A 27,928-nucleotide genomic window follows, 5' to 3' on the forward strand; every position below is an offset into this window, starting at 1 on the left:
TGAATTTATTACCATTTTAATAGCATTATCTGTTAATGAGGCGAACAGTAGTCTGCAAGCTAGGACACGAAAACACACCTAAAAACACCAAACATGTTGAAGGCTTTTCATTTTTCAACACATACAGTACAAAACACTGATAACAGAGCAAATCTGAGCAAAGTCACAATTAGTAAAGCAAAGTCACCGACACTCCAGCTGACTACTGAACATCTACGAGGGCAAGGGAGTCTTATCCTAACATCTCCTAAAAACCTAAAAACAACAAAAACAATCTGCAGTTACATCCTACGCAGCAAGCTTGATTCTATCATTTAATCCTTTTTGGTGGTTACGATTTCAAATGTCACAGTCATCAAATGAACTAGAGACACACACAGAAAGATAATATATAGCTTACTCAGATGTTCTTTGTTCCCAAGTACTTTACAGTTTTTTTTCCTCTCGCTTCATGCCACATTATATCTGGGCCATGTCAGGAAGCTCCAGCTCCAGCTCTCTGAGGTACTGGCTGCAGTTGGGGTCACCCCTCACAGTGGGGGCTGATGGGATGGGTCGGCCAGTGTGAGGGTTGACGCACCAGCACTCGCCCCTCTGACCGTGGAGAGACATCTTGCACTGAAACACAAAATGATCTGTTTATTTCTGCATGTTTTGACATCAGTTTAGATCATTGTGACGGCCCTGACTATGCATATAATGTGTTGTTTGTGCAAAAATATGCAGGAAAAGTGTTTTTTTGTGGAAGATAAAATGATATTAATTCACCTTAGCCTCACAAATGTCTAATAACTTAGCACTTAAAGGGGTAAACTACGACTTAATACAACATATTTTTGTTTAAAATGGAGTTTATGATGCTTTACCCACCTTTTCTCCTCTAAACACTTGCATATTATCAGGTGGCTACACCCTCTCCGCTTACCACCCTCTTTCCCCATTTGCCTGGAGTCACCTGTTTGAGATTATACTGCCCCCTCTTGTCGCAGTTGGGGATGTGCAGGGCGTACAGGTCTTCCAGGGGACCTCGGTTATCTCTGAAGGGCATCTTAGATATCCTCTCCAGGATCTGGTCCAGCTCCTGCTGACACTGAGTCTTGAAAACAGCAAAAACAACAACACACGTCACGTTAACACGCCCGTATCGAGGCATTCGGGTGTGTGAGAGTCACCAGGTTTCTGTGACAGATGGGTTTAATATGTTTAGCCTGCGGCAGAAAATGTTCTGTACAGATTATTCTGTTTATTCTAACTTTTGTGAACAGAAAAAAAGGTGGGAAAAAATAGAAATCTGATCTTTTTTACAACTTTTTTGTTTATATATTTAAAAAACACAGAAAATTGTTTCAAAAAATGTTCAAAAGTTGAGTAAAATCCAGGCACGCAGCAGAAAAATACCCATCAACACCAAGATGTACTTGCAAGGCAATCAGCACATTTTTGACATGCTACATAAAACTCATATAAAAGGTGCACACGCAGATTCTCACTCACACACACACACACACACACACACACACACACACACACACACACACACACAAAGCGAAGGGGCCTTCTGTAATGTGCAAATGAATCATGTTTCCTTGCCAGTAATGAATAACAACCCTTGCCAGTGACCTCAGATTTACCTCACAATTCCATGAAGCCAAATGTCTTGTTGAGACAGTTATAAGTTTCTGGTAGAGCAATAACCTTTACATGATTTTTATGGCAGCTGGAAAATACCACGATGCCGGTTAGAAATGCCCGGGGTTCACCAGCTCCGGGATACAGAGCGGCTCAGGTGTGTTTCAGGTCAGTTAATATCTGCCTTTTGATTAAAGGGCAGTGGTTGGTGGGAGTGTGGAACAAAATAACTGTAGGTAAAAAGCTTTTAATTTGTGCTATGACCCCCCTTAAATTATTATTTGTTTTTTACCGTATTTCCCTCTAAGGCTTTGAAATGATTCAAAGTGCACTCATCAACAGGTTCAAGCATCAACTGCACTTTAAATGATCTTAAATATGGCAATAAAACACTTTGATTGCATCTTAACAGCTGCTGCACCAGAGGGAGGCGGCACTGCACTCCTTTTTCTTCCCTCACTGGTCTGAGGTGTTTTTCTGCTCCCGCCAGGATTAAAGCAGCTTGCACTAGACGTTCTTATCTGCAGTCGTTTGTTAGTTGCTGACTGACATGATTATGCCATGTATTGCGGAAAACACACCTGCAAATTGCTTTGTTCATTCAAATATCTTGTGTGTAGTGCATCTTTCTAAAATTACCATGATGTAGTTTGGACAGAAATATAATTTTGGTGTAATGTCAGACACATTAATCAAATTTAAGGTTATCCATAAACTTATACAAAATCAAGGTTACACAAACTATACCCTGAGGTATCTCCTAACTGTAATAAATGTAACACATATGAGCAAGGAACACCAAACACTTAATTTCCTGTGTTCTGGTGAATTTCTATGCACCAATCTGTGCCTTTTCTGCATCAGTTTATGGTGTAAATGTCTTTAATTTTGTCAAAATAAAAGTCCTCTGCTACTTTCTGCTACTCCATGGGGGAGACAAATGCATATGTTCTAAATACTAAAGGCAACATGTCACCTGTGTCCCTCCTGAAATGTACACCTATGAATATCAGGGGACTGACCATTCTCTATGGTCATGCCCAAAATTCAGCCATTTTGGAAGAATATTTTGAATGTTTATCAGTGAAAACGGCTACACTTGACATGACTCAATGGGTTACACTATTGTATGATGTAATATCTGTGGAACGCTCTATTGCCCGGTCAGATAGGGCCATGGTAAATAATATCAAAGCTCTGGCTAAGGCAGTGGAGAAGGTCAGGCAAATTTACCCATATGAATCAGGTTGGTCATTTTTCTGTGGTTTACTATGCTGACTGTGGTAATTTGTGCATATACGTAATGATATACCTTTTTGTGCTTCACATGGATATGTAGGATTTTGTTGTTTTTTAGTTTTTGTAGTAAATATTTTTTTTTGTCTTGCTTATCCCTGCATGTATTTATTTATTTGTTTCCTCCTCCTGTCACCATCAAAGGTCATCCATAGCCAGCTTGGGTGGGGAGGGGATGGTGAGACAATAGGTCCATTTTTAAAACATAAAACATATGGACACACATGGATGAGATGCAGCTATGTATGTATGAGTTATTATTAATATTTTGCAAAGAAACTGCATAAAAATTTGATCACAAAAGAAAAGAGGAGAGACGTCTGTGCCCACCTTTGTGTGTGGCTTTGGGAACTGAGCAGTATTTTGTACTTGAAAGAGTTGAAATATTATTTAAATCAAAAGCAGATGTCATTTGTGAAAGTTTGGCATCAAATTTAAACCTTTATGTACAGTGAGCTTAATTGCAAACTTGTCATTTATTTTACCTATTTATCTGTCTATTGATGATCTTTTTGATTGGCTGTGCTCCATGTGCCTTGGCCAACAGTTCTAACTGTTCTATGTGGAAATCAGTGTCCCCCACTGCAAGGTAGCTGATAGTTTTCCTTTTTCACCTTGTGGTTTGCAATTTAAGGTCTGTTTGACATCATGAGAACTGAGTCAGTATTGTTATTACAAAGGCATTGTCAGTCTTATTCATGAATAAATGGGTAATTTCACACGAAAATTTCATGGGTGCAACATAAATGTTAAAATAACAATAATAATTTTTTGTATATTATTCCAAGATGTGTAGTTAGAGCCAACTGTGTCTTTACACTCAGGGGAGAGATCTCAGCTTCACAGTGAGGTAAAATAAATAAATAAAAATAAAAATCAATAAAGAAAAAGTGCCACATATGTGGGTTTTTTTTTGGGGGGGGGGGGGGGCGGGATATTTAAAAAAAAAAAAATCATTTTAGAAAATGGTATTTAAAGGGCTACAACAAATACTATGTCAACATAAATATATAATAAACAAAAATATAAGGTACTATCAAGCGACTAATATTTGGTCATTGACTTAATAGCTATTAGGAGGAATACAATTTTGAAGTTGTCCTCCAAATTATAAATCTGATACATATCATCAGACAACACGAAGCAAAAATGGACATTATTATACTTTATTGATCCCTGGGGGGAATTTGGGACATGTTACAATTGCTCTTATATATAAGCGCAGAGAAGTTATGAGAAAATAGAAAATAAGAAGTATGGAAAAATATGAAAATATGTGCATTATTATTCAATAAAAGAAATAAGAAATATGTACATCACACTACAAAATGTGCTAAATAAAAAAGTAATAGTAAAAGAGGAAAAAAAAGAGGAAAAAAAATCACTGATGTTAGACTGACACTTGGTCTGGGTGCGTCCTTACAAATGATTTAACTCAATTTTCTTACAGTTTTCTTGTTGCAGTGCCACAGGATGTGATTCTGTACCACATGTTCATACGTGGTATATTGTCTGTATTGTGGAATTGAAAAACAACACTTCTCATAAATTTGATTCCTAAGTTTGAATTTTATCATTTCCACGGCCTTGCAGCATATTATGAGAGCTCTATCCAGAGCTTTCACACTCCAATATGTCTCACCTGTTTGGGTCGCGCAGGTTTCACCTCTTCCACCTTGTTGGTCTTCATCTTGGTCTTCATCTCCTGCCTGTGCTGGCGCACAGCGCTCTCTTTGGGTCCCAGCCAGGTGGTCTCTTTGCTGGGCTTTCGGATGGCCGGGATCTCGCTCACACCCTGCTCAGGCAGCGGCTCCACAGCCTCACCTGCAGTTGTGGAGACGCCACATAAAATCAAGCGGGTGGACGTTATGGCCGAAATCTTCTATCACTGCATGTAATTTTATATCACTGTATGGTATTCTGTAAATTTAATTAAGAAATGGTTCAAAATAACCACACTCCATTGCATTTTATTATTTTCTTCTTTTTTTTTGGGGGGGGGGGGGGGGGGGGGCTTCCACACAAACAAAAAACAGCTGCCGAAAATAACTCCAAGTGTTACAGGATTCTGTATCTGCAACTTCACTCTCCTCCAAATCACATTACCTTGCAAGGCAACTGGATTTGCAAAAATTAGATCACATGAGAATCCAGCTCTGATTTGCTACAGAGCGACTGCCCAGGCCCCAAGGAAGTGTGCTAAACGTCAATTTAACATACTGGCCAAACCGTGTAACTACAACATAGGGGTCTGTCATGTCGCCATTGGGTCCAAGAAGATTTTTTTCCATAGGTTTTCAAACGGTGTGGCAACCACAAATTAGCCTATTATTGCAATATTCAACTGGGCCTACACAAAAAGTTATGAATGAATTTTTGATTGACTGTGTCAGTATGTTGTGTGCACCCAGTCTAGCTAAAAAATGTCATTTAATTCAATTTCAACTGAATAACCTTCGCAGGGGACCTATTTGTCACTGTTCATGTGATGGAATTATAAGTGTGGGACACGTCAAAAGCCCAGATTGGCAGCCAGTGTGAAGGATGATAACATTTAGAAGGAGAAAGCCGTGAGTGGGATCACTTTATTGTATGGAGCAAATTACAACAAAGCACCAGCGAAGACGACCTACCACCAAAAGAAAAGAGAGTGTCACATTCCCTGTGAAATGACTTGTTTGACGAATGTTTCACTATCACATTTTTTTGAGCCATGCGGTCCGATTACATTTCGTAAGTGTAGAAGACCTGCACGATTAAACCATGTTCTCCCCAGTCAAGTTCGCAGAGGGCTAAACCCGCTCAGATGGCGGAAGTCAATCGGAAGATTCAGGTAAATCTTCTCAGAGAAAGTCAATTTGTTTCGCCTCATGCGCCACTGAGCAACTTTCATAGGAAAGAACAGGGCCCTGGCTCCAACTCTGTATTCACTTCTTTTTGTACACCCATGAGTCTGCCCCCAGTAGCTTCCACGGCCAAAACAGTATCGCCAAACCTCTATCAGTGGACACATTTGTACCATGGTATGTACCGTCATATCATCCAACACTAACAAATCTAAATGTAAGGATGAGATGGAGTTTACACTGACCTTACATTACCAAGTATTGGTTATTACCTGTAACTGACAGACCATCTATTTCTTTTAATATATATTTTAGTTACTGCCTTGCAAAAGAGAAGAAAATAAATTGGGCAGGAAAGGACACTTTGATGGACATATTGGCTTCTAAACGCATTTAACCTGCGACTTCTTAGGACGCTCTCTCAGTGCACTAAGCCACTCTGTTGCCCTCCTGCTGTCATTTTGGTAATGGATTGGGCTTTTTAGAGGCTGGAAGTGGAGTGAAATAAGCTTTGTACTGCACACATCATTTGTCAGAGCGACAAAGTAAGTGGCTTGCTCTGCTAGAAGAGGCTTTTTGGAATTCGCAGAGGTGACGCTGACCCTGAACTCTCCTTTACTTGGGGAGTAGTGAGCATGAGAGGGTTTGGAAGGGAGGGAAGATATAAATTATAATTTTCTGAGTTTTCCAACATCCTCCCCACTGCGCTCAATGATCAGTCCTAATTAAATTCAGGAGGCAAACTTACGGAAGGTTGTTAGTTGATGCAGCTCACCTGCACCCTCCAGGATATAAAAGCTAGCCCATTAACTCAACTCTCTCTTCAGCTGGCAGTCACTCTGCATTTCTCGCTTTTCATTTAGGCACAATTCAAGGCCTCTACAGCAAATATCTCACATCCAGGCTTTGCTTTCATTGCTGACGCTGCTAATTTCCACTCCCTATTGTTTATTTACTTTGGTTTCACATTTTGTACGAGTACATTTCTTGTGTTTGTGACAATTTTCCTCATTGTCACAACTGACATTTTCTCTAAAGATAATGTTGGGGGGGGGAAATAAGCTCCCAAGTGCCCAAACTACTGTTAAAGTGCTCTGAAAAGCATCAGCACAATCAGTGAGTCACTACAATCCTTTCCTTTCTCATAGAGCGAGGCAACCACATGCAGCTCTGTTAACAAGCTTGTGGGCTGAGAAAAGTTGGCCACTGTTGAACTTTAGTCACAGTCAGGTTTCCATGGTTGCTTTTTTCCCTTACTGGTGTGATTTAATTTCATGAGCAGATGTTAAAAGGGGTGATAAATGAACATCAGACATTTACACTTTTCTAAAACTTGTATTTGGAAGACTACATGAGGAAGTCAGCCTAAATTTAAGGTCCCTACAGATCTAGAGGCCTGCTCCTGATTGGGCTAGGTCAGAATTATTTTCATCTATTATCTAAGTGGATCAAACTGGACTCAAGCAATCACCTCTGATCACCTGGTGCATCATAATCATCATAGACAGTCTGTTTTTTGGGTTTTTTTGGGACAAACAAAGTGTGTATTGTGAAGTGCAGGGGGAAATGATCAAAATGGTTCAAAATGGTTGGTCTGTGAACCTGACTGCTAAATCTATGAGCACAATAAAATGATATCATAATGTGAAATTCAGCATTTGACAGCCCAAAATGTTGCATAGATGAAATTAAAGAATTTCACATAGCCAATGGTGACATACTAGACCTGTCTCTGCCTCATTGGCTGCTGGCTCTTTGACCATATACGCTCTCTGTACCCATACATCCTGTTTTTGTTCCTTGCTTTTAAAGCTCTTCCCCCCAAATTTTTAATATTTATTTACTCGTTTGCGCTTTAATGTCTTTAAAATGCAATTTTAATGTCTCATATTTGATATATTCAATGCTCCTGTAAAGCATTTTGAATTGCCATACTCTTTATACTGTCCGATAGCATAATTATATTTATACGACTGTATATACTGCAAAAATCAGATCACACCTCAAGCTGTCAATTCTTTTTATATTTAGCATTTATTGTTCTTACATCTGAAAATCTCATGATAAAAAAATACACATGTAAGTCATAAAAGGTGTGTATGTGAGTGTTTGTATGAGTGTGAGACACTGAGAGCAGATGAGAGGGCAGAAGCAGTACAATCCCGAAATGATGGCAAAAAGTGTCTCAGCATAGGTTTTTTCTGTTCATTTTGCTTAGGCACTGTTAAAAAATGCTTGCACGCTTAATGCTAACGCTAAAACGTTGGTGGACTTCTTATATTAAGTAAGTAAGTCAGTAAGAAAAATGTATTTATACAGCGCTTTTCGTAGACATGTCACAAAGTGCTTCACAAGGGCAATATACAACAAGAAAGTAATCACAGAGACAAAGTGACTTATCTCTGTGGATTATATTGATGCCGAATTGACAATATTACTGTTGACATATGATGCCCTTTATCTTGTGTTTCTGAAGTTATGTGTTTTTGCAGATATGTAAGGAATTGTAATTATGTCGTATTTCTTTAAGGAAGTTTGGCGTAGTACTTTCCACCAGGAGCAGGATGGGAAATAATCTCAAAAGGAACTAGTTATAGCGATCCTTTGCATATTCATATGTGTGTGACTAAAAACTAAGCAACCTTGCTCACTGTCCTGACTAATAAAACAATAAGGACAGTACAAACGCCAGCACTGCACAACAGCAGCAAAAAGAAGTTGAGCTGTCTGTGGATTAAACCGGCGATTCCTCCAGGTGGTTTTCATACAGTTTGACCATCTCCTCTCAACTTGGAGTCTTGTTAAACATCAACCTAAAAAAAAGCCCCTCTCTTCAAACAGATGGAGCAAACAATGTGAGAGGCCATCAGGTCCAACCCAACGTGTTGTTTCTGACAACAGAGCATACTTAGGGGTTGAGGGTTGACACCAGGGAGGGAGTGGAAAGGAGTGTCATTCCAAACCAGCTGATTTTTGACAAAAATGTATGCAACACGATCACATGTTCGCTCTTTAGGTAGTGAGAATGGATTTCAAATGGTGAGCAGAGTGTTTGTTTTGCAGGAAAGTGTGTATTTCATCTATGCAGGGCTTCACTTGACACCCGAAGGAAAGAAGGGAAATAAGCACAGACAGTAGAGAAGGTCAAATAGTGGGCCAGTAAGCGGATAGTTCACAGTTATGCAAGGGCCGGGCTAACATGCAGACTTGTGGAAAGGCATTTGCAGGACAGAGAGTGAGTGTTACTAGTGGTGGTGGACTGGAGAGGCATTCTCTGCGCTCTGCAAGAGGTAAATTTGACATCCGGTTGTAGAATATGATTACAAAAGGCCTAAGAGAGAACGGGAGAAAGGAAATTCCAAACGAAGCAATAACAAGGTGCTGGCGCCTTTTGCCATCAGATAGATCTGGTGTTGTTGGACTTGAGTTCCCCTTATGACGCTCCGCCGTGCTCTCTCTGGCTTTTCTTTGAAGACTGAGTTTCTTTCCAAAAAGGGGCAAAAGTCAAATGAAATCAGGTGTGTGCTCGCATGTGTGTGCACACACAAGTGGCGCAGATAAACACACGACACAGAAAATATTGGCGGCTGGTGTGCCTTTTGTTTTGCTGTCTTACATAATCCCCACAGTATCCAAGTGCAATATCATCACTCCCTCTCTTCTGAGGAAACCTGAGATGTTCACTCAAATACACAGTCTGGGCGCGCATAGACACACACATGAACGCACAATTTATAGCGAAAACAGCGATCTCCCTCTCAAAATGTACACACACACACACACACAAACACAGAGGGTCAGGACCCCACTTTCAGGGGGCGCTAGGCCTCTGCAGTCCAAGCCGTTCCACAGCGGTGGGCTTGGGATCAGCAGTATCAACAGAGCAGCAGGCCTACTGTCCAGTCTACTGCTTGAGTTAATCCTCACACAATGGCCTGAGAGGCTTCTTTTCTATATCTGATCCATGTCGAATTCCCAGATGGCACGTAGGCCAGAAGTGTCATGTCTGATTGTCCAGATTCTGGTCAACTGAGCAAATGGCAGACTTGGCCGGGTGGTGGAGAATGGAAAGGTTGAAAAAGGAAAGATCCGAGCACACCAGCGTTCTCGCTCCATCCTATTTCCATAGATACAAAATAGACCCTTGTTTCATTGTCAGACAAACACATGGATGTGATGTCTTTCTTATGTTGTGCCATGGAACTCACTGAAGTGAGTGGACGTCAATGGAATCAAGGAGCAGCTTCTCTCAAAGTAGAAAAATCGACTTCAATCACTGTAACTTTCACTGCACATCAAGCATTTTGGTAACCCTTAAATTAATTCCACAGTTTCAAATAATATGGAACCTTTCACACATTGCAAAACAAAAAAATAATGTGTAATTGACTTTCATTTAGACTTTAAAATAATAAACTCTCCTGTTTCAGCTGGTGTTGAGAATGTCTATTTGCACTGTTGCTATGCAAGACAAAAAAAGATTTGCAATGCGTTGCTGCACAACACAGTTTGTATTTAAAATTTAAATGAAAGTCAATGGCTGTTGACTGTGGTAAATCTGCAACTTATTAGTTTATGTTACAAGAACAACTTTTTTGAAGGAACGAATTGGAAAATTGATATAATTGTATACTTTCATTGGCCAAAAATGTTTTATTTCTTCTTGTTTGTCCATCTTAAGTTGAGCTGCTACTTGATTTCATAGACATCCAGTCATTTAAGATCTAAGCTAAGATCACCGATCATTATACCTGTGCACAAAGGTCATGCCTGATTGGCCAGATTCTGGTCAACTGAGCAAATGGCAGACTTGGCCGGATGGTAGAGAATGGAAAGGTTGATAAAGGAAAGATCCGAGCACACCAGTGTTCTCACTCCACCCTATTTCCATAGACACCAAATAGAACCTTGTATTATTGGCAAACACAAGGATGTGTCTTTCTTAAATCTCGCCATGCAACTCACCAAAATGAGCGGACATCAATGGAATCAAGGAGCAGCTTCTCTCAAAGTAGAAAAACTGGCTTCAAACACTGAAACTTTCACTGCACATCAAGTATTTTGGTGACCTGGCTGTAAATGTAATTAATTTCATAGTTTTAAATAATTTCACAGCTTTAATGCATTGCAACACACAAATTAATGTGTCACTGACTTTCATTTGGACTTCATAACAAACTGACTTATTTCAGGTGGTGTTGTGATTGGGTAGTTGCAAAAAGATTTGCACACACACTGTGTTTGAAATTTAAATAAGAGTCAGTGGCTGTTGAGGCATGTCCAGTGTGGTAATTTTGTTACTTATTAGCTTATGTTCTAGTTTGAACAACTTTTATTTCAGAAAGTGAACTGGAAAATTGATAGAATTTCATACTTTTGTTTTCCAAAGGTGTTTTGTGTGTAGGCTATCTTTGCAGAAGTTTAACAAGTTTGTATGCCTGCCTTATGTTGTGCTGCTATTTGTTTCCATTGACATCCAATAACTTTGCTCAGATAACCTAAGATCACCTTTCATTATACCTGTGTACAAAGGTATCTAAACTCCAGCAACATCAGGATAGCACCAATCTAATTCAGGTTAAGTAGGAATATTATTCACTCAACCTGAACTGTCCCTTTAAATGTCGGAATGTGAAAATCCACAAAAAAAGTTTTCTCTCTCAATATGGCTTTTAATGCAGCTCTGAGGTGTGAAATAGGTCATGTGCCACTTAAGAAGTTGATGAAGGGCACTCAGAAGAGTAGCTGTAGTCCATCATCCATTACAAGGCCTATTGGGACTGTTTTCCTAGAAACACAAACTCAGCAAAGTGCAGATATGTTTACCTTCCAGGCTTTCTGGCCCGCAACAGTCATCTAAAAGCAGGCTTTGGACAGGCTCTGGCACGTATGTGCACACCTCGGCATCCAAGGCCAGGCATCTCGCTCTCTACCAGCACCGCCGGGTGAGCTCTGGGGTGATTGTACGGGACTTAAACTAGGACATGAACTGAGGCAAGCTGGAACACATCGACCTTGTGGGGCATCACACCCAGCTACCACTGACAGTCATTCTCAACCACTGTGGGAAAGATAGGAAGGATGAGATTGGACAGAGAGCACGAAACCTCTTGGGGTTATCTGGAACACTAAGGTATAAAGGATTATTTCATCTGTCAACAAAAGTTAAATTGAGGTTGCATGGTTTTTACTAGGAGACAACAATAATAACAAAAGCAACCTGAGAATGAGACCAGGCATTGAGGTATTAGGTAGGAAGGGATTTGCACTAACTTTTTAACTTCGCCAACTAATTAATCCTTCACTAATACAAGGATAAAAAAATAAAATCCTATTTCCATTTATTCACTAGCAGGGGCAGAGCTGGGGTTTGATGCTGAGAGTCAAGCCTCCACTGTTTTCGCAAAAGCCCTGAATTTATGCTATTCCCTAAAGAAATATAAATGTTTTTCTGTTGGCCTAGTTACTTGGCATTGTTGGGGATTCTTGTTTTGCAATTAGAGCAGGCCTGATTATTAAGGCTTTATGATACGAATGTAGCAGATTTGTCAGGTAAACATTCATTCTGTGAACTCTGCTCCAGCATAAGATAACAAAAATGGGTTTCATGATTGCTTACTGGGGCTGCCTCCTTATAGTAAACCAAACGTTAGTCAACTAGAAAGGCCATTAGTCAGCAAGATTTCATTGGTCGCTTAGTCACAGAAAACAAAACAAAAAGAACAAACAAATGTGGAACTCTATTAGGAGCTGTGCCTTGTCAAAATAAATCAAAACCTATATGACTGAACCATGTGAGAATTTAATATGAAAGGACAGACACAGGAAGTGGCCATGCTCAGCAGTCAGACAGGAGTCATGTTACAAACCAATGACAGCTGACAGATATCTTTCCCTTCATCTGTAAATACTCAGTCTGATAAATAAAAAGTTGATCATTTTGGTGCAGGGCTACCCAGAGCTTTACATCTGTCCCACGGACGATAGACCTACACACTTATAAACAGCGTCTGGAAGAAGATCAGCTCTGCACTCAGGATTTCAGGTAAATAGGCTATACGGTTCTTGTTAAGGTTTCTTGTTTCCAAGAGGTTCAAGACGTGGCAGGTGTACGGCCCCTAATTTCCAGGGCTGGTACCTGAGGTTATTACACAGGCTAGTTGATAACATGTCAGACAGGAAATCCAAAGTGTGGGATCATTTTGAGAAGGTGAAGGACGAACCCAAGGTGATATGTAAACTCATCTTCATTGGTCAACTCCAAACATTACGTATCATCTGAAACATGGAAGTAGCTACATTAGCCACTTAGCACAATCATTACTGCTTTGCTGACAGCGTCATTAACAGGCAGCTCGCTCAGTGTGTTACGTGCACTTGTAGATAGAATAAAGGCCTATATTAATGAAGGTTCATTAGAACGGTTTTGTATTTCTCTGTAATGTAGCACAGTGTTAACAATGTTACTGATACTATTCTTTGTCACACCTTGAACTCAAACTCAAACTCAACCAGTTAGTAGCCAGTGCTTCAGCCAGTTCAAGACCAAGTACCAGGAAAGGTGGTTATTTTATTTTAGAAATGGCTGCATTTTCTCCCAGGATAGTGCCACAAAAAGTGGTTGAGATTCAAGACATGGTTGCATTTTCTGCCAGGAAAAGTGGTTGTTTTTTATCAAGACATCGATACATTTTGTGCAGGGATAGTGCCAGGGAAAATTGTTATTTCTTTAAGACATGGCTGCATTTTCTGTATATTTTCAACACAAATATACACTATTCTTTACTGCAACATCATGGAGCCGTAAAATTCCCAATGAAACAGCTACTAGTTGGGTAACAATGACATTTTGTGCTCACATTAAAGGATGTATTCTATTGACTTTGGGGATTCCCAAACCTTTTCTTTCACACAACCATGACGTGTTTGCTTTAAGTGAGATATCTCAACAGCTATTGAATTGGTTGCTATGACATTTGGTAGAGCCATTCATGTTGCCCATAGGATGAATCCTAATAACTCTGAGGATGCCTTGAGTTTTACTCCAGCTCCAAGAGCAAGCATGGAGAAACCTCAAACCCTCACTGCCACTGTGAGGGTGAGGACAAACAAAAAACTGATAAGTTCCTATTACTGATGGAAGTAGGAAGTTTCCCCCTTTAAAACAAGTTCAGAAGCTGTCCCTCTCCCCTAAAATGCCCTGTGCCCCCTTCCCCTCCAGTGTCAGTAGCATTTCAGACAGTGTTTGTATTGTCTTAAATCACCCTTGACCCAAAAGGAGGGTGGGAAGTTATTCTGGATCTCAATAGGCACGAGGAGATTCTTGGCACGGGTACACGTGAAGTTGACGCCTGGGGGGGAGATGGCACAAATGCCCCTGTTTTTGAAGAAGCCTGGGGTGGGGAGGGGGGGATTATCTCGGAGCTATTTCAGTCCTGCGGGCTTCGTCTGAATGCCCCCGCAGGTACACAGGAATGCCCCTTGTTAGCTAACAATGTTTTCTCAGCGACCAGATGGCACAGGAGTTTTCTTTCCACCTCATTTTTCCTCCTCATAACAACTTTTATAACAGTATTGATACAAAGATTTCTCATTGTCAGCATGTAAAACTGACTCTGGATAGGTTTGGGGCAAAATTGCCACTCAAACAAGGAGTTATTTTGAGAATTAATAACCAACATCTCTTAATAAAAAATGAAGAGCATCACTTTTTCGAATTTCACAACCAACTATGGGCCTTATCGAGGTCACATATGGTATGATCCCAGTCATAACAACTAAACGCCCAGCCAGTCTGATTAAAGGAACCTTTATTTAGGTCCAGGTTTCTGTGGGAACAGAATATCAAGTGATACTGTGCATAAACAGAGACGGTAGTGGGAAAGTTGTGGGTGTTAGTTTGGAATAGGGAGAGATTTCTGCTCAAAATTAATGAAACATGGAATCTTTTTGTTATTGGTAAAAGTCTGAAATAAAAATATACTTTTTAAATCTTAAAATGACCCATTTTAATCAGATCTTGGGTTCATGAGGGAGTATCACATTTAATCCTTCTTTTTTCACCACATCAGAGAGAAGTCTTGATTATTTCAATCCATCCCAGGATACTCACGAAAGCTTAAAGTCCCGGTCCACTTAAAATGTGTTTTTCTTCTGTTTATGCCCCCTAAAATGTCCAACCTTGACTCCACTGACTTTTATCTATGCAAAGTTTGCCCGTAGAGAGGTCTTTTCATAGTCCTTGACTGAAGGGGGCTATGTCTGCACACCTTCCTAAAATCTGAGATTCAAAAGTACACCAAGCAAGCTGGATTTGGTACATCACGAACCCTGGAAACACATACTGACTGAGGAACAGACTACAACAAAGAAACCTGAAACCGCCAGTGCAGAGCGGACTTTTCAGTACAGAGGGCAAGAGTTTGTTGTATACGCATGGTGAGAGTTTTTACAGCAAACATGGCAGAGTGCGGTATTTGGACGTAAACGGCACCATGGAGGGTTCTTCCAGTGTCTACCAAAAACCCCCACCATAGCAGATATTACTGTATGTTTTATAACCATTAACACTGTGTCAGCCACGCTAGTTACAAACAACATGATGTTAGCTACACCATTTTGATACATCTGCTAATAAATGATTTTGATGCACAACAGACTCCTCATCTGAGTCTGGGTCTAACTGATGGTGCGTTCCATTTACACTGGGAAGCCGTATAGTTTGAGTTCCCAGTCAGAAATTTCAACCATAACACCCCCTCAAGTGAGGTTTTCAAATCTGAATGTCAGAGGACCTCACCAACCCCAAATTCCAAATCCAACATGACTGCTTCGTGTAGTAATAAACTCTTTATAACCACTTTGTCTTGTTTGTGTCTCATTAAAATAGCCATACACGCAGTTCTGTCCAACTTCTATCTGTGGACATGTTGCCCACAGAGCAAGTGCACTATAGACTTCCACTGGCCGAGCCGGCTACTTCCGGTTTATAATGGGAATAAAATTATTTCATCATGCGGCTTCTCTAGACCAGTGGTTCCCAACTGGTCCAGCCACAAGGTCTAGATTTCTCCTTAGTCATTAGTTCAAGGTCTACACAGTCGAATATATTCAGCATCATACTTGCGTTTGCCCATGTCGTCAAGTTTGCTGTCTCCGTTAAGTAGCTGTCTATTATTCACTCATTCTACAACAGGAAACGGCACTTCAAAGTAAAAGCTTGTGTCGGAAATTCACTATACTTCAAAAATAAAGTGTTTTTTACAAACCTGACTGGAGTCACTTACGGTCCTTTCCAAATGGCCCTGCAACCCACTTTTGGACCACGACCCACCAGTTGGGAACCACTGTTCCAGACTTTCCAAATGTTATTGGACTGAACAGATTAAATCCTGATAGTGAAACGAGTCATTTTGCGGGGGCTGTCATGTTAAAAAAACGTATCACTGATTTACAGATATCTCTTTCCCAATGTAAGTCTATGGGGAAAGTCTTTTTGGGCCCAATGGCATCACGTGACGAATTTGGGAGTTGAACCACACTGTAGCGCAACGCTGAAAGTGGAAAGCAAAAACCTACCCCAACAAGGGAGTAATCTTGCATTCATGTCGTGTTTGAAAAATAACTTCCCCACTGGGAAAATTCCCATGAACTCTCCCTCAAGTCTGAGCAACAACTCAGAAAGTTGGCAAAAAATTGGTGCATGAGTTGCCAAGTTGACATCATATATGTGGAAACATGGTGGATGAAAATAAATGTTTGGTTTATGGTAGTAAACTTTTTATTAATTCACATATTGCATGTCAATTTTTTGTTCAAATGTAATTTGTAAGATGTTATTTGGTTGTAAGCATGAGTTGCTTTGCACAGAGGGTTAACTAGAAAAGTTATTTATTAGCATTTGTCAGGAAAAGCAATATTTTAGTAGTTTTAGAGGAGGTGCTGGTGCGGCAACAAGTCTGGGACAAAATCACTTTGTAATGTAAAGCTTCCAACTTTTATTAACATGTTTAAATGCTCCGAGGAATAAAATACAACACGTCTTCTTTGTAGCATCCATGTTGTTTCCACATTACGACTTAAAGCTCACTGCAAACACAGAAGAACCACCTCCCAACTTGGGATATAAAACCATCAGAGGAGCATGTGAATGCAACAAAAGACTAGATGTGCTTCCAGTTCCTTTTCAGAGGCTTTGTAACTTTTTATGTGGAAAAACTATTAAAAATCAAATATGAATGATAGCAGACTTTTTTCTACATACTTTGAAACGTGTCTGGAGGAAGACTTTAAGATATTGAGTTGCTTGTTCACAAAAAAACACTTGAACAAAGACATGCCATGACAGTGTGCAAACGTCTGATAGAGATATTGAAACCAAGACCAGAGGGCTCAGTGGAAAAGATGTCAACATGTTTCTCTGCCTTTTAGTTTGATGTTTTAACACATCTGGGTGACTTTGGTAGAAAGCTTAACGATAAAAAAAATTACCAGTAATCATCTATTTTAAGATACACACATTATTTGAGGAACTTTTGGGACAGAATTACGCCCAAAGTTTACTTCAAATCTATTTTTTTCAGGTCATATGAATGCAAGCATGTGTATTTTCTCAGATTCTCAGCCTGCAGTGCAACACATGCAGGCAATCACTCATGCAGCACACAACAAACACACACATCAGAGATGCTGAAGGCCCAAAGGGGGGAAATCAGAGCGCACAGGATTTGGTTTTGGTCTTATTCAACTTAACCAAGTGCAATTTCATATTTTCATGTTTTCAATTCAGATGTTTGGGTGGATCCACATGTCTTCAGGTGCCATGCATAATTTTAAGTCTGCAACATCACAGGCTATTCTCCTAATTAGGAAAGCAACCCTACTTTTAATACACTATTCACTAAAACCTATTTTATAAAAGTCAATTTCCTTGCACTTTCAAATACCTTTGATCCAGCAAATTTGAATGTGAGTCTATCATAAGGGAATTTTCAGTGTGGTCGAAGCCTAATAAACTTCCTGCTGAGCTATACAAGACGTTACCGCATTTTGAAATTGTTCTATGCACACTGGGGAGTTCATTTCCAAGAGATTTATGAAGCAATATCTGTTCTTTTTATTACTGAATTACTTATATGCTGTAATCAGTTGCTTTGATAATTTACAACAGGGAACAGAAATCGCCTGTGGCCCAGACCAGAGGAGGAAATAAGCCAGTGCCAGAACATTTCATCCAATCAATTTCATTAACAACAAACATAAATCTAAATTAAATCATTGCTCTACTTTTTTTAGGCGTCACAACCGATTTCTTTCATATTTGGTACTGTGGTTTTTTAGGTATTTAAACAAGAAAAGGACTGATTTCCACCAAAAGGAACCCCTCTCTTACATTCCCTTTTTAACTTGCATGATAATGCTAGGGTCGAAAGAATACTGGCTCTGACCTTTGACCTCTTCAGTTGTTTGTTGTGCTGATCCAGGAGTTTACAAGGATTGCACTGCTGCTGTCACTGCAAGTTGCGATGGATAAGACCTTCAGATCAATTTCTAAAATGCTGTCTTTGTCAATGTCACGTCTCATAAGATGTTGTCAAAGGAGCAAGGAGCAGGATGTTTTTTGAAGTCTTAGTGGTATATTTTTTTATAAGTCACAAGTCTCTGCACTGAAGTCCTCAGTCAGTTCCCAAATCTTAAATTTGAGTTTTAAGTCCTAAGTAATTCATGATGCGCTCTTCACCAAATGTAATGCCATTTTTAACAACAAAGTAAAACTTAGTGATGAGTGAGTACACCATTTTCTGTATCTGTTCAACCAACTTAATTATCTGTATCACTATCCAAATGGCCGCAGTTTAAATCAAATTGGGTGGGGCTTAAACAAGGAGTGGGTGAGACCTAACCGAAAGTTATTATATTAAGCCTGAAATCATCAGACGTTGCTATATTTATTTTTTATTAGAAAAAGTCAGAGACTGAACACAGCGACCCAAATGAGGATTGTTCTTCACCACATTATTATATGGATGTTGACACATCTTACTCAGGTGATACTTGTGATTGTAAAAAGTACATTACCTGTACCGGATACTCATATTTGACTCAACCCTTGTAATTACGGGTAGGTGGAAAAAATCGATACAGCATCATATCGGGATTTTTTTGTATGGCGTCGTATCATTGTATCGTCACACGGTGCCAAGCATTGATTTTTTTTTTATATAAATTCTTAATGTGACAAATACAAATTAAACTTAGCCTACCAAAACGTATTAAACATAGCCCACTAGAATAATATAATCAATTGCTTTTCCAGTCCACCAGATACATTTTGCTACTGCAAAAAAAAGGCTATAGTGAGATGAGCAGACTGAAAACTTATTTCAGTCAAAAAGACATAATTTACAGTTGAAAAAAGGCAATAAAACACAGTATATTACAATATATTTTAGTGCAATACTCAGCATATCGCATCATATTTAAAATGAAAAAGTCATGTATCGTGACTTAAGTATCGTGATAATATCACATCATTGATCCTCTAATATTAATGTTTTACATTTACAAATGCAATGTTGTTAAATTTGTATTAATTTGTGGCTGTTAAGCTATGTTAATATTAGCCTTGACTTACCGTTTTTTGTGCAACTTCAAATGTCGTACAAAGTTGGAAGTCGTTGCGTCTCTGTATGTAATTTTCAACTCGCACTTTCTGCATACTCCAGTTTTTTTTGTTGTTGTTAACCGCCACATAGTTTTTGTAGTGAACAAAATTATCTTTTGTTAAAAATTTTTCAAATGGCGATCAGTAACATAACATAAGTTTTGCATGGTTCTCTCCTGCAGTTTGATTGGATACTGGCGGGTTGGTTGAGACAAAGCTGATCCCGGGAATAAAGTGTCGACTTGCTGGGAATGAAGAGCGTTAACTTTAGTTGATTGAGGATCTGAGGCTCCCCGACTCAGTGACATCCTTGAAATCACTACTTAAAACTTTTTTTTTAAATTTCAGCACACTGTTTATTATATACAGTACAGGCCAAAAGTTTGGACACACCTCATTCAATGCGTTTTCTTTATTTTCATGACTATTTACATTGTAGATTCTCACTGAAGGCATCAAAACTATGAATGAACACGTGGAGTTATGTACTTAACAAAAAAAGGTGAAATAACTGAAAACAGGTTTTATATTCTAGTTTCTTCAAAATAGCCACCCTTTGCTCTGATTACTGCTTTGCACACTCTTGGCATTCTCTCGATGAGCTTCAAGAGGTAGTCACCTGAAATGGTTTTCCAACAGTCTTGAAGGAGTTCCCAGAGGTGTTTAGCACTTGTTGGCCCCTTTGCCTTCACTCTGCGGTCCAGCTCACCCCAAACCATCTCGATTGGGTTCAGGTCCGGTGACTGTGGAGGCCAGGTCATCTGCCGCAGCACTCCATCACTCTCCTTCTTGGTCAAATAGCCCTTACACAGCCTGGAGGTGTGTTTGGGGTCATTGTCCTGTTGAAAAATAAATGATCGTCCAACTAAACACAAACCGGATGGGATGGCATGTCGCTGCAGGATGCTGTGGTAGCCATGCTGGTTCAGTGTGCCTTCAATTTTGAATAAATCCCCAACAGCGTCACCAGCAAAACACCCCCACACCATCACACCTCCTCCTCCGTGCTTCACAGTGGGAACCAGGCATGTGGAATCCATCCGTTCACCTTTTCTGCGTCTCATAAAGACACGGCAGTTGGAACCAAAGATCTCAAATTTGGACTCATCAGACCAAAGCACAGATTTCCACTGGTCTAATGTCCATTCCTTGTGTTTCTTGGCCCAAACAAATCTCTTCTGCTTGTTGCCTCTCCTTAGCAGTGGTTTCCTAGCAGCTATTTGACCATGAAGGCCTGATTCGCGCAGTCTCCTCTTAACAGTTGTTCTAGAGATGGGTCTGCTGCTAGAACTCTGTGTGGCATTCATCTGGTCTCTGATCTGAGCTGCTGTTAACTTGCGATTTCTGAGGCTGGTGACTTGGATGAACTTATCCTCAGAAGCAGAGGTGACTCTTGGTCTTCCTTTCCTGGGTCGGTCCTCATGTGTGCCAGTTTCGTTGTAGCGCTTGATGGTTTTTGCGACTCCACTTGGGGACACATTTAAAGTTTTTGCAATTTTCCGGACTGTCTGACCTTCATTTCTTAAAGTAATGATGGCCACTCGTTTTTCTTCAGTTAGCTGATTGGTTCTTGCCATAATATGAATTTTAACAGTTGTCCAATAGGGCTGTCGGCTGTGTATTAACCTGACTTCTGCACAACACAACTGATGGTCCCAACCCCATTGATAAAGCAAGAAATTCCACTAATTAACCCTGATAAGGCACACCTGTGAAGTGGAAACCATTTCAGGTGACTACCTCTTGAAGCTCATCGAGAGAATGCCAAGAGTGTGCAAAGCAGTAATCAGAGAAAAGGGTGGCTATTTTGAAGAAACTAGAATATAAAACCTGTTTTCAGTTATTTCACCTTTTTTTGTTAAGTACATAACTCCACATGTGTTCATTCATAGTTTTGATGCCTTCAGTGAGAATCTACAATGTAAATAGTCATGAAAATAAAGAAAATGCATTGAATGAGAAGGTGTGTCCAAACTTTTGGCCTGTACTGTATATGTCATTTGATTATTTTTATTGGTTTTATCTTGTGTTGTCATCGGTTGTTGTATTCTTTTATTTTGTATTACTCTAAATGTTTGATTTGCTATATCTCAGTGCAATCTACAGGGCAGTTAGTTGCCAATTATGCTCATCTGCTTCAGTGACAGTACTTTATTTTATTTTCATTGTTGTAAGTATTTTCTTAAAATTGCCTTATTTTATTTGCTTGAATCCTGCATTGTTTTAAACCCGGGATCAACCATGTTAAGTCTTGTAACTTTTTTTTAAAAGCACTTTATGAATGAAGTTTATTAATATTATTATTATTGATTCAGAAGGTAGCGTATTCAGTGTCCTATGACCTCCACCGCCTGCCCCCATTTATTACAAACAAGAACTAGAGCTAAAAATAAACACAAATAAACAACAAGGCTAACAAACAGAAATAAAAAATAAACAATAAAAGATTTCAGTGTGTGCAAATTTGCATTTCATTTTCTTTTTATTGTTTAACTGCTCCATAGATGGCTTTTGCCTTTTCATTTTCTCTTACTCTACATCTTTACATACACTCTTTTACTTTCAATTTCTTTGAATGACAAAAAAAGGCCCTGGGTAGTGCCCTAGGCAGTCGCCTAAGTCGCCCACTTCTAAATTAATCTTTGAGCAAGGTGTCAAGTATTTTCAAGTCAAAAGGCTCAAGCCCAAGTGAAGTTGACAAGTCATTGGTGTTATATTGGTGTCAAGTCGAGTCTAAAGTCATCAAATCTGTGACTTGACTCTGACTCAAAACAAACTCATGTGACTCGAGTTCACACCTATGCTGATTTGATCTGCTTGTTCATGCCTGCCTAACTCAAATTAAACTTCATCACATCATCTTAATAACATCATCCTGTTACCATGTGTTGTGTTCAGTGTCAGAGTTTAGGATGTACTATCTGTGTCTGTGTCTTTTAATTGGAATACTAGAAAAACAGGATGCCAGGATGTTGAGTCTCACAAACATCCAAATAAAGCAGCTGCAATATTTCATCCTTTGATTCTCTGCCCAGGGTGTCAAATTGGCTCAAGAGTCACTGCTCCCTCTGCTCAACACTCAAAACACAGCCACTTAATTACTGTATTATAATCAGCCCATTTTTTTACGGTCATTTACAGATTAATTCCTGGAACAAAGGAGCCTGCAAAGGAGGTGCAGTGGATCGTAGCCAGAGCGTTCAAGTTTGCTTCCAACAGCCCCCGTGAGCTGATTTCTATCAGAGCTTTCATTATTTCCTCTTTTTAGCTGTGTATCTGAGAAGAATTTATGACAGGAAATCAAGTCTGTGTAGTCTCAAACTGGGCCAAAGGAAAAGCAGGAGACTGACAGCGAGCGTGTGTAATACCAACAGTAAGTTTATGATGTTATATAACGTAAATCAAATGGCACAAATAGAGGGGATATGCAGGCTATGGTGACGTTAGACAGTGGTATGGCTGCAATTCTGCTTAGAAATACTGTATGAATTAAATTTCAGCTGGACACAAGAAGAAGAAAGTCTTGTGCTTCCTCTTGATAAAAAAAATATTTCCCTTTCATCTTTTGACCTTGAGAAAGCTGCACACCTCCCTTAGACCACTTACTGAAGCACTGTCTTTATCAGAAATGACTCTTCCATTTGCAGCAAGGCTTTTATCCAGAACAACTCAGCCATATTTAGCCAATTTCTCAGCTTTCACAGGTTTTTGAACGCATCTAATGAAATCTCAGACCTTTCAACCTGCAAAGGAAGCACAGCCTGACCCAAACCTGAGGAGGAAAAACCAGTCACATCTCACAAATTGCCTCTTTGCAAGCAAGCCTTTACATGATGTGTCCACGCATTTTCTTCTCCTGTTTTGCTCTTATGTAACTCTGCAATTCACGCCTGTTTTATTGCTTGTCTGTTATTGTTTGAAGAGGGCTGCAGAAATAAACTTCGCTGCGTCAGGTTACATGAATGCGGAGTGAAGTCACTACGATGGCTATGGTTATTAAATCCCAGAATGTGTCCTGAAGTATTTTTTGACCTTTTGTCAGTAACAGAGAACAGGGTTACTCTGAACGCAGTCTCCGGTAGTTTCCAGGAGTTGAGTGCCAAAACAAACACATGTCAGTCTGGAGGTAAACTCTGACAAAGCACGGATTTGGAAATGAGTAGAAATCACAGCGCGGCTGGCTCCACTGGACGCTCATTGACTGTGCGTGTTTGCAGGTCCAAAATCAGCCAATTAATGAGGCCGTTGACTTTTCGTCTTCACCGTGACCTGTCCTTATTCAATCACAACCCCACATGAGCCCTGCTGGCTCCAGGCCGCACTCATTGTGATCCCCTCCTCCCCCCTCCTGCACATACATCCAGCTCATTTTCCAGGTAGACACCCCAGTTAATGCAGTCACTGTCAACAGCAGTTTATAGCTATTCCTGGTCAAAACCCAAAGTCCACTTTTCCAATCAATGCAGCTTTCCTCCTGCTGTCTCTCTCTGTTTCTTTCTCTCCACTCCCCTGTGGAAATGTCAACATCAATACTATGATGTTTTCTGCGTCCATCCCACTTCGAGTACAACTTCTGGGAATATTTGCAGGACCTTGTTCTCTGGTGCAGTGTTTTAAAGGCGGATTTTTTTTTTTTTTGGGGGGGGGGGGGGGGGTATTGGGAAAGAGTGGAGGGCCAGCTGTTGGGAGCATAGCTGAGGTTAACTTGGGCAGATCGACTGTTCCTTTTGTTTCTCTCTCCCCATGCACACCAGGATGATTCACAGCACTATAAACATGTCTATGCAACACAGGGTTTAACCTGAGTATTAGAATACCTCATGCAACAAGCGTAAAATAGGTCATTAATGCAGTGGAAGTTAAGAAATAGCACACATGAAATGCATTGTAACTTTCAGATTATAGGTCAGTCCTGTTTATGCAATAGATTTTAAAAGGATGCACTGCAGACATCAAAGCAAAACTATGTAAAATATGATAAAAATATCTAATGGATATCATCCACTGGTGCAAAATGCTCACCAGAACTTCCTATTTTGCACAGATTTGGGCTCAGGCTTCATGACAATGCAACATTTCTACACTATTCCTCAGGCTGCAGTCTAGACAGTGTCATTAAAAATTGATAGAAGAAAACCAGGTTTCCAGTAAACTGACTGACCGCTGGTTTGCTCCCGGTGCTCCTGGCTGTAAGTGGTCGTCTCGGTGTCCACTTTGCGCCGGCACTGCCCCTGGCCCTGCACCAGTTGCTCCAGAGGAAGCTCCGAGTCGGGCGTCGGGTAGCATCGCAGACCGGTGGAGCACCTCGGGGTGTACACGCCGCACATCTCGCCCTCTTGCCGGGCACACACGGGGCAGCACCCGCAGCCAGGCTCGCGCACTATCTCCGCGCAAGTCTCGGTGAGCCTTGGGCACAGCGCCTGGCGCTCCGCGGTGCAGCCGGGGCAGCGGAACACCATCTCGGCCAAGGAGGCACCGGCGAGAGAGGCGGAGAGGATCAGCAAGCTGCAGCCCGCGTACGACAGCATTGTTAAAGGCATGAGGTTTTGGGTCATTATCATCGGGGCGATGGAAGGCAATTCCAAGTGAAAAAAAGGGAAAGAAATGTGCATGCGAACAGGTGAAGCCGGGGGCTGGGAGGTCTGCTGGGTCCTACAAATTCCCAGGTTTGCTCTTGGGGCCACATGTGGGTGTTAATATGGGAAGACAGAGGATTTAGTTCAAATGTCATGTTTTAGCTCTGCTAAAATGTTGGCAGTAAATTACACTGACTTGTGCTCCTTTCCTTATTTTATCCTCAGATTAACTGACATGGGAATAAAGGTCCTAAAAAGTGAAGTGAATTGGTTAAATTGAATGCATTTTAGGCTCTAGGAATACAGCAGCCTGATTGGACGAAATTACAAGCCCCTCAAGTCAGACCAACTGTTAATGGTTTTTGATTTTATGCCATATTTTTGATCACAGAGAAATTTTATTGCACCATAAAACATCTTCCTTTGCCAAAGACATTATTGCAAATGTTCAAAAAACAGTGTGTGCTTTTGTGACATAACATACTCAAACACACAATCTCACATATGTTTATAGGCCTAAAGTGTCATCATCATCACCATCATCATCATCATCATCACCATCATCTGTTAGGGTGAAGTCAGGTAATGTGGTACAAAATAAGGTTTTACATCTTGGACTCTTCACATTAGCAGCCAATCACTAAACATGTTGTTGCATTGTTAGTACAAGTGTGCTTCACATGACACAACCAGTTTGACTGGTCATGTTGATTTCCTGTTTTGGCATTTATCTTGACTTATAACTTAGTTACACTCAAAATATTTCCCATAATACACCTTAGTTTTACGGGAAATGGTTTGGAGTAGGTGCTTAATGCATTCAGGTAATCTGAAGTGTAACCAGCATGTTTTTTGGGCTACCAGATGCCATAAAATCATGACCTATGCTACTGTGACATTTTTGATATTTTTGTCCGTTAAAAATATTAAAGATGATGCAGTGAGTCCATGTTAGCCACAAGCACACACATACATGTCCACTGTAGGCACCAAGGAAACAGGCGGCAAAAGAGCAGCGAAGGCATGACAGAAAAGTTGGACCATCTTTTTTAGTGAATAGTTAGTTACATTTATGATTTGATAACTGAACTATTAATGGATTCAACCATTTGAAAACAAGTAAACGCAATTGTCCCTTTTTTCTCGCTGTCCCACTTTACCTGAATGTGTACCGCACATGTTATTACAAAAAACAGTATGTGCTTGTGTTACATAGCATATAGTCAAACACACACAAGCTCACATATGATTTATAGGCTTAATGTGTCATCACCATCATCACCATCATTGTCTTATAGGGTGAAGTCAGGTAATGTGGGACATCAGCTAAAATTGGACAAATAAGAGCAGAGCAAAGAGTCAAAAAGTCAATGATGTCAGAACTTGCAAGGAAAGCCATGCATCTTTTTGGAATTAAGCATACTGCTTGACTTATAACAGGCTTAAACTCAAAATATTTTCACAACACACTTAAGGGAAAGGGTTTCAAGTAAGTACTTAGCACACTCAAGTAAAATGGGACAGAAAAATTAAGTTAAAATGGGCCATTTTTCAAAAGTGAAACCAAGATGTTGCATCACCAGCATCATGATTTGTGCTATTCTGTGCCACCCTGTAATATTACATACATTTTAAAAGTATTTTTTTCACTTAAAAGATAATCATGGTGATGCAGAGCATCCATGTCAGCCACGGTGGTCCAGAATTAGCCATCACTGTTGCACACATGTCCATTATAGACAGTATGGCACCAAGGAAACTGTGGATTTAACCATTTAAAAACAAATAAACGCAACTGTCCCATTTTACCTGAACGTGTCATCAGAGTGAGGTCGGGGTTCTTGATGTGTCAAGTATTTTACATGGCAACATATTTTCTTTATAGAAATATAGCAGAAATACATAACAAGTTCCAAAGTAACACCAAGGATAGTCTTCGGAATTTTCAGTGGCTGTCCCTCTCCTGCTCCTCTCTATCTGACCTCTGAGCTCTTAATGGTGATATCAATGGGAAAAGACACCTCCTCGAGACATTTATAAATAAAACTGTTTTTGCTGAACAGAATTTCTAGTAACAGAAGCCGATGTGAAACTTGAGCTTGTGCTCCAGTATCAAAAACAAGGCGGTAAATCATAGCTCCCCTGGCTGGAAGACTCTGCATTGCTATACATACTGTGGCATGTTTGTTTCAATCAGCACCCCCAACTCCCAGAATGCATGAATAAATAAACAAACAAACAAAAGGACTATGTGCGGAGCGTTCCTTACATGGAAAGACCTCCCCACCGTGGCAGACATGTCCATTGACACTCAATTAAAACTTGCCAGCTGCTACCGACTTATATGCCCGTGTACAGTAATGCTACTGTGCACGTTTCCAGCAATGTTTCCTATTGATCGGTGAGGCCAAGCCTTGAGGTGTCGTGCTCGCCCACCAAACAAGCTCCTATTAACCCTGTCCAGTGCAGTAGACTAATCGCTGTTTATCCAAGGGCCCAGAAATAGAAGTGCCGTGTGTAACCTTACTCCACAGATATAAATGCAGATTATTTTGTCTTGTGGGTGCCCCCTGATTTAATGCTATTTGGTCCCATTCACGATCCTAGCTCACCTTGGGGGCGTGGGGAGGGAGAAAGGGCACATTTGAAGCTGTCTTGTATCTTAGGGGTGTGAGTCAGGAGGATGCCCAGAGGGCTGTTTGCACATAGAACCTCATATGTCATTTTATGAAACCATGGGTGGAAAAGCAGCAGGATGGCCACTAGCTAATAGGCCTAACAGGCCGCAGTATCTGCCCATGTGTGTAAAGTAATCCCCACCAAGGTCAGTTACTTAAATTCCTCCCCATGGAGCTGTAAAGCAAACACAAACTCTGGATAAACTCCACATTGCTAGAGGAAGGTATGGGATCACTGAT

General features: G+C 40.3%; 1 protein-coding gene across 1 annotated transcript; it reads right to left on the reverse strand.

The window, feature by feature from the left end:
- Positions 1-25,077, reverse strand: igfbp2a (insulin-like growth factor binding protein 2a). Its single transcript, XM_033615564.2, has 4 exons — positions 24,596-25,077; positions 4,568-4,749; positions 956-1,096; positions 1-618 (listed from the first exon to the last, which is right to left on the reverse strand). Exons 1-4 carry the CDS (start codon positions 25,044-25,046, stop codon positions 460-462), a joined length of 933 nt encoding a protein of 310 aa, XP_033471455.1. The 5' UTR covers positions 25,047-25,077; the 3' UTR covers positions 1-459.
- Between the last annotated feature and the right edge of the window lie 2,851 nt (positions 25,078-27,928).

The sequence above is a fragment of the Epinephelus lanceolatus genome, chromosome 24 (genome assembly GCF_041903045.1).
Source record: "Epinephelus lanceolatus isolate andai-2023 chromosome 24, ASM4190304v1, whole genome shotgun sequence".
Lineage (NCBI taxonomy): Eukaryota > Metazoa > Chordata > Actinopteri > Perciformes > Serranidae > Epinephelus > Epinephelus lanceolatus.

Coding starts and splice junctions, on each gene's coding strand:
- igfbp2a (XM_033615564.2), bottom strand. CDS start 25,046: ATGCACATTTCTTTCCCTTTTTTTCACTTGGAATTGCCTTCCATCGCC. Junction 4,750..24,595: donor GCACCGGGAGCAAACCAGCG/GTCAGTCAGTTT, acceptor CCACAACTGCAG/GTGAGGCTGTGGAGCCGCTG. Junction 619..955: donor GGCAGTATAATCTCAAACAG/GTGACTCCAGGC, acceptor TTTGTGTTTCAG/TGCAAGATGTCTCTCCACGG.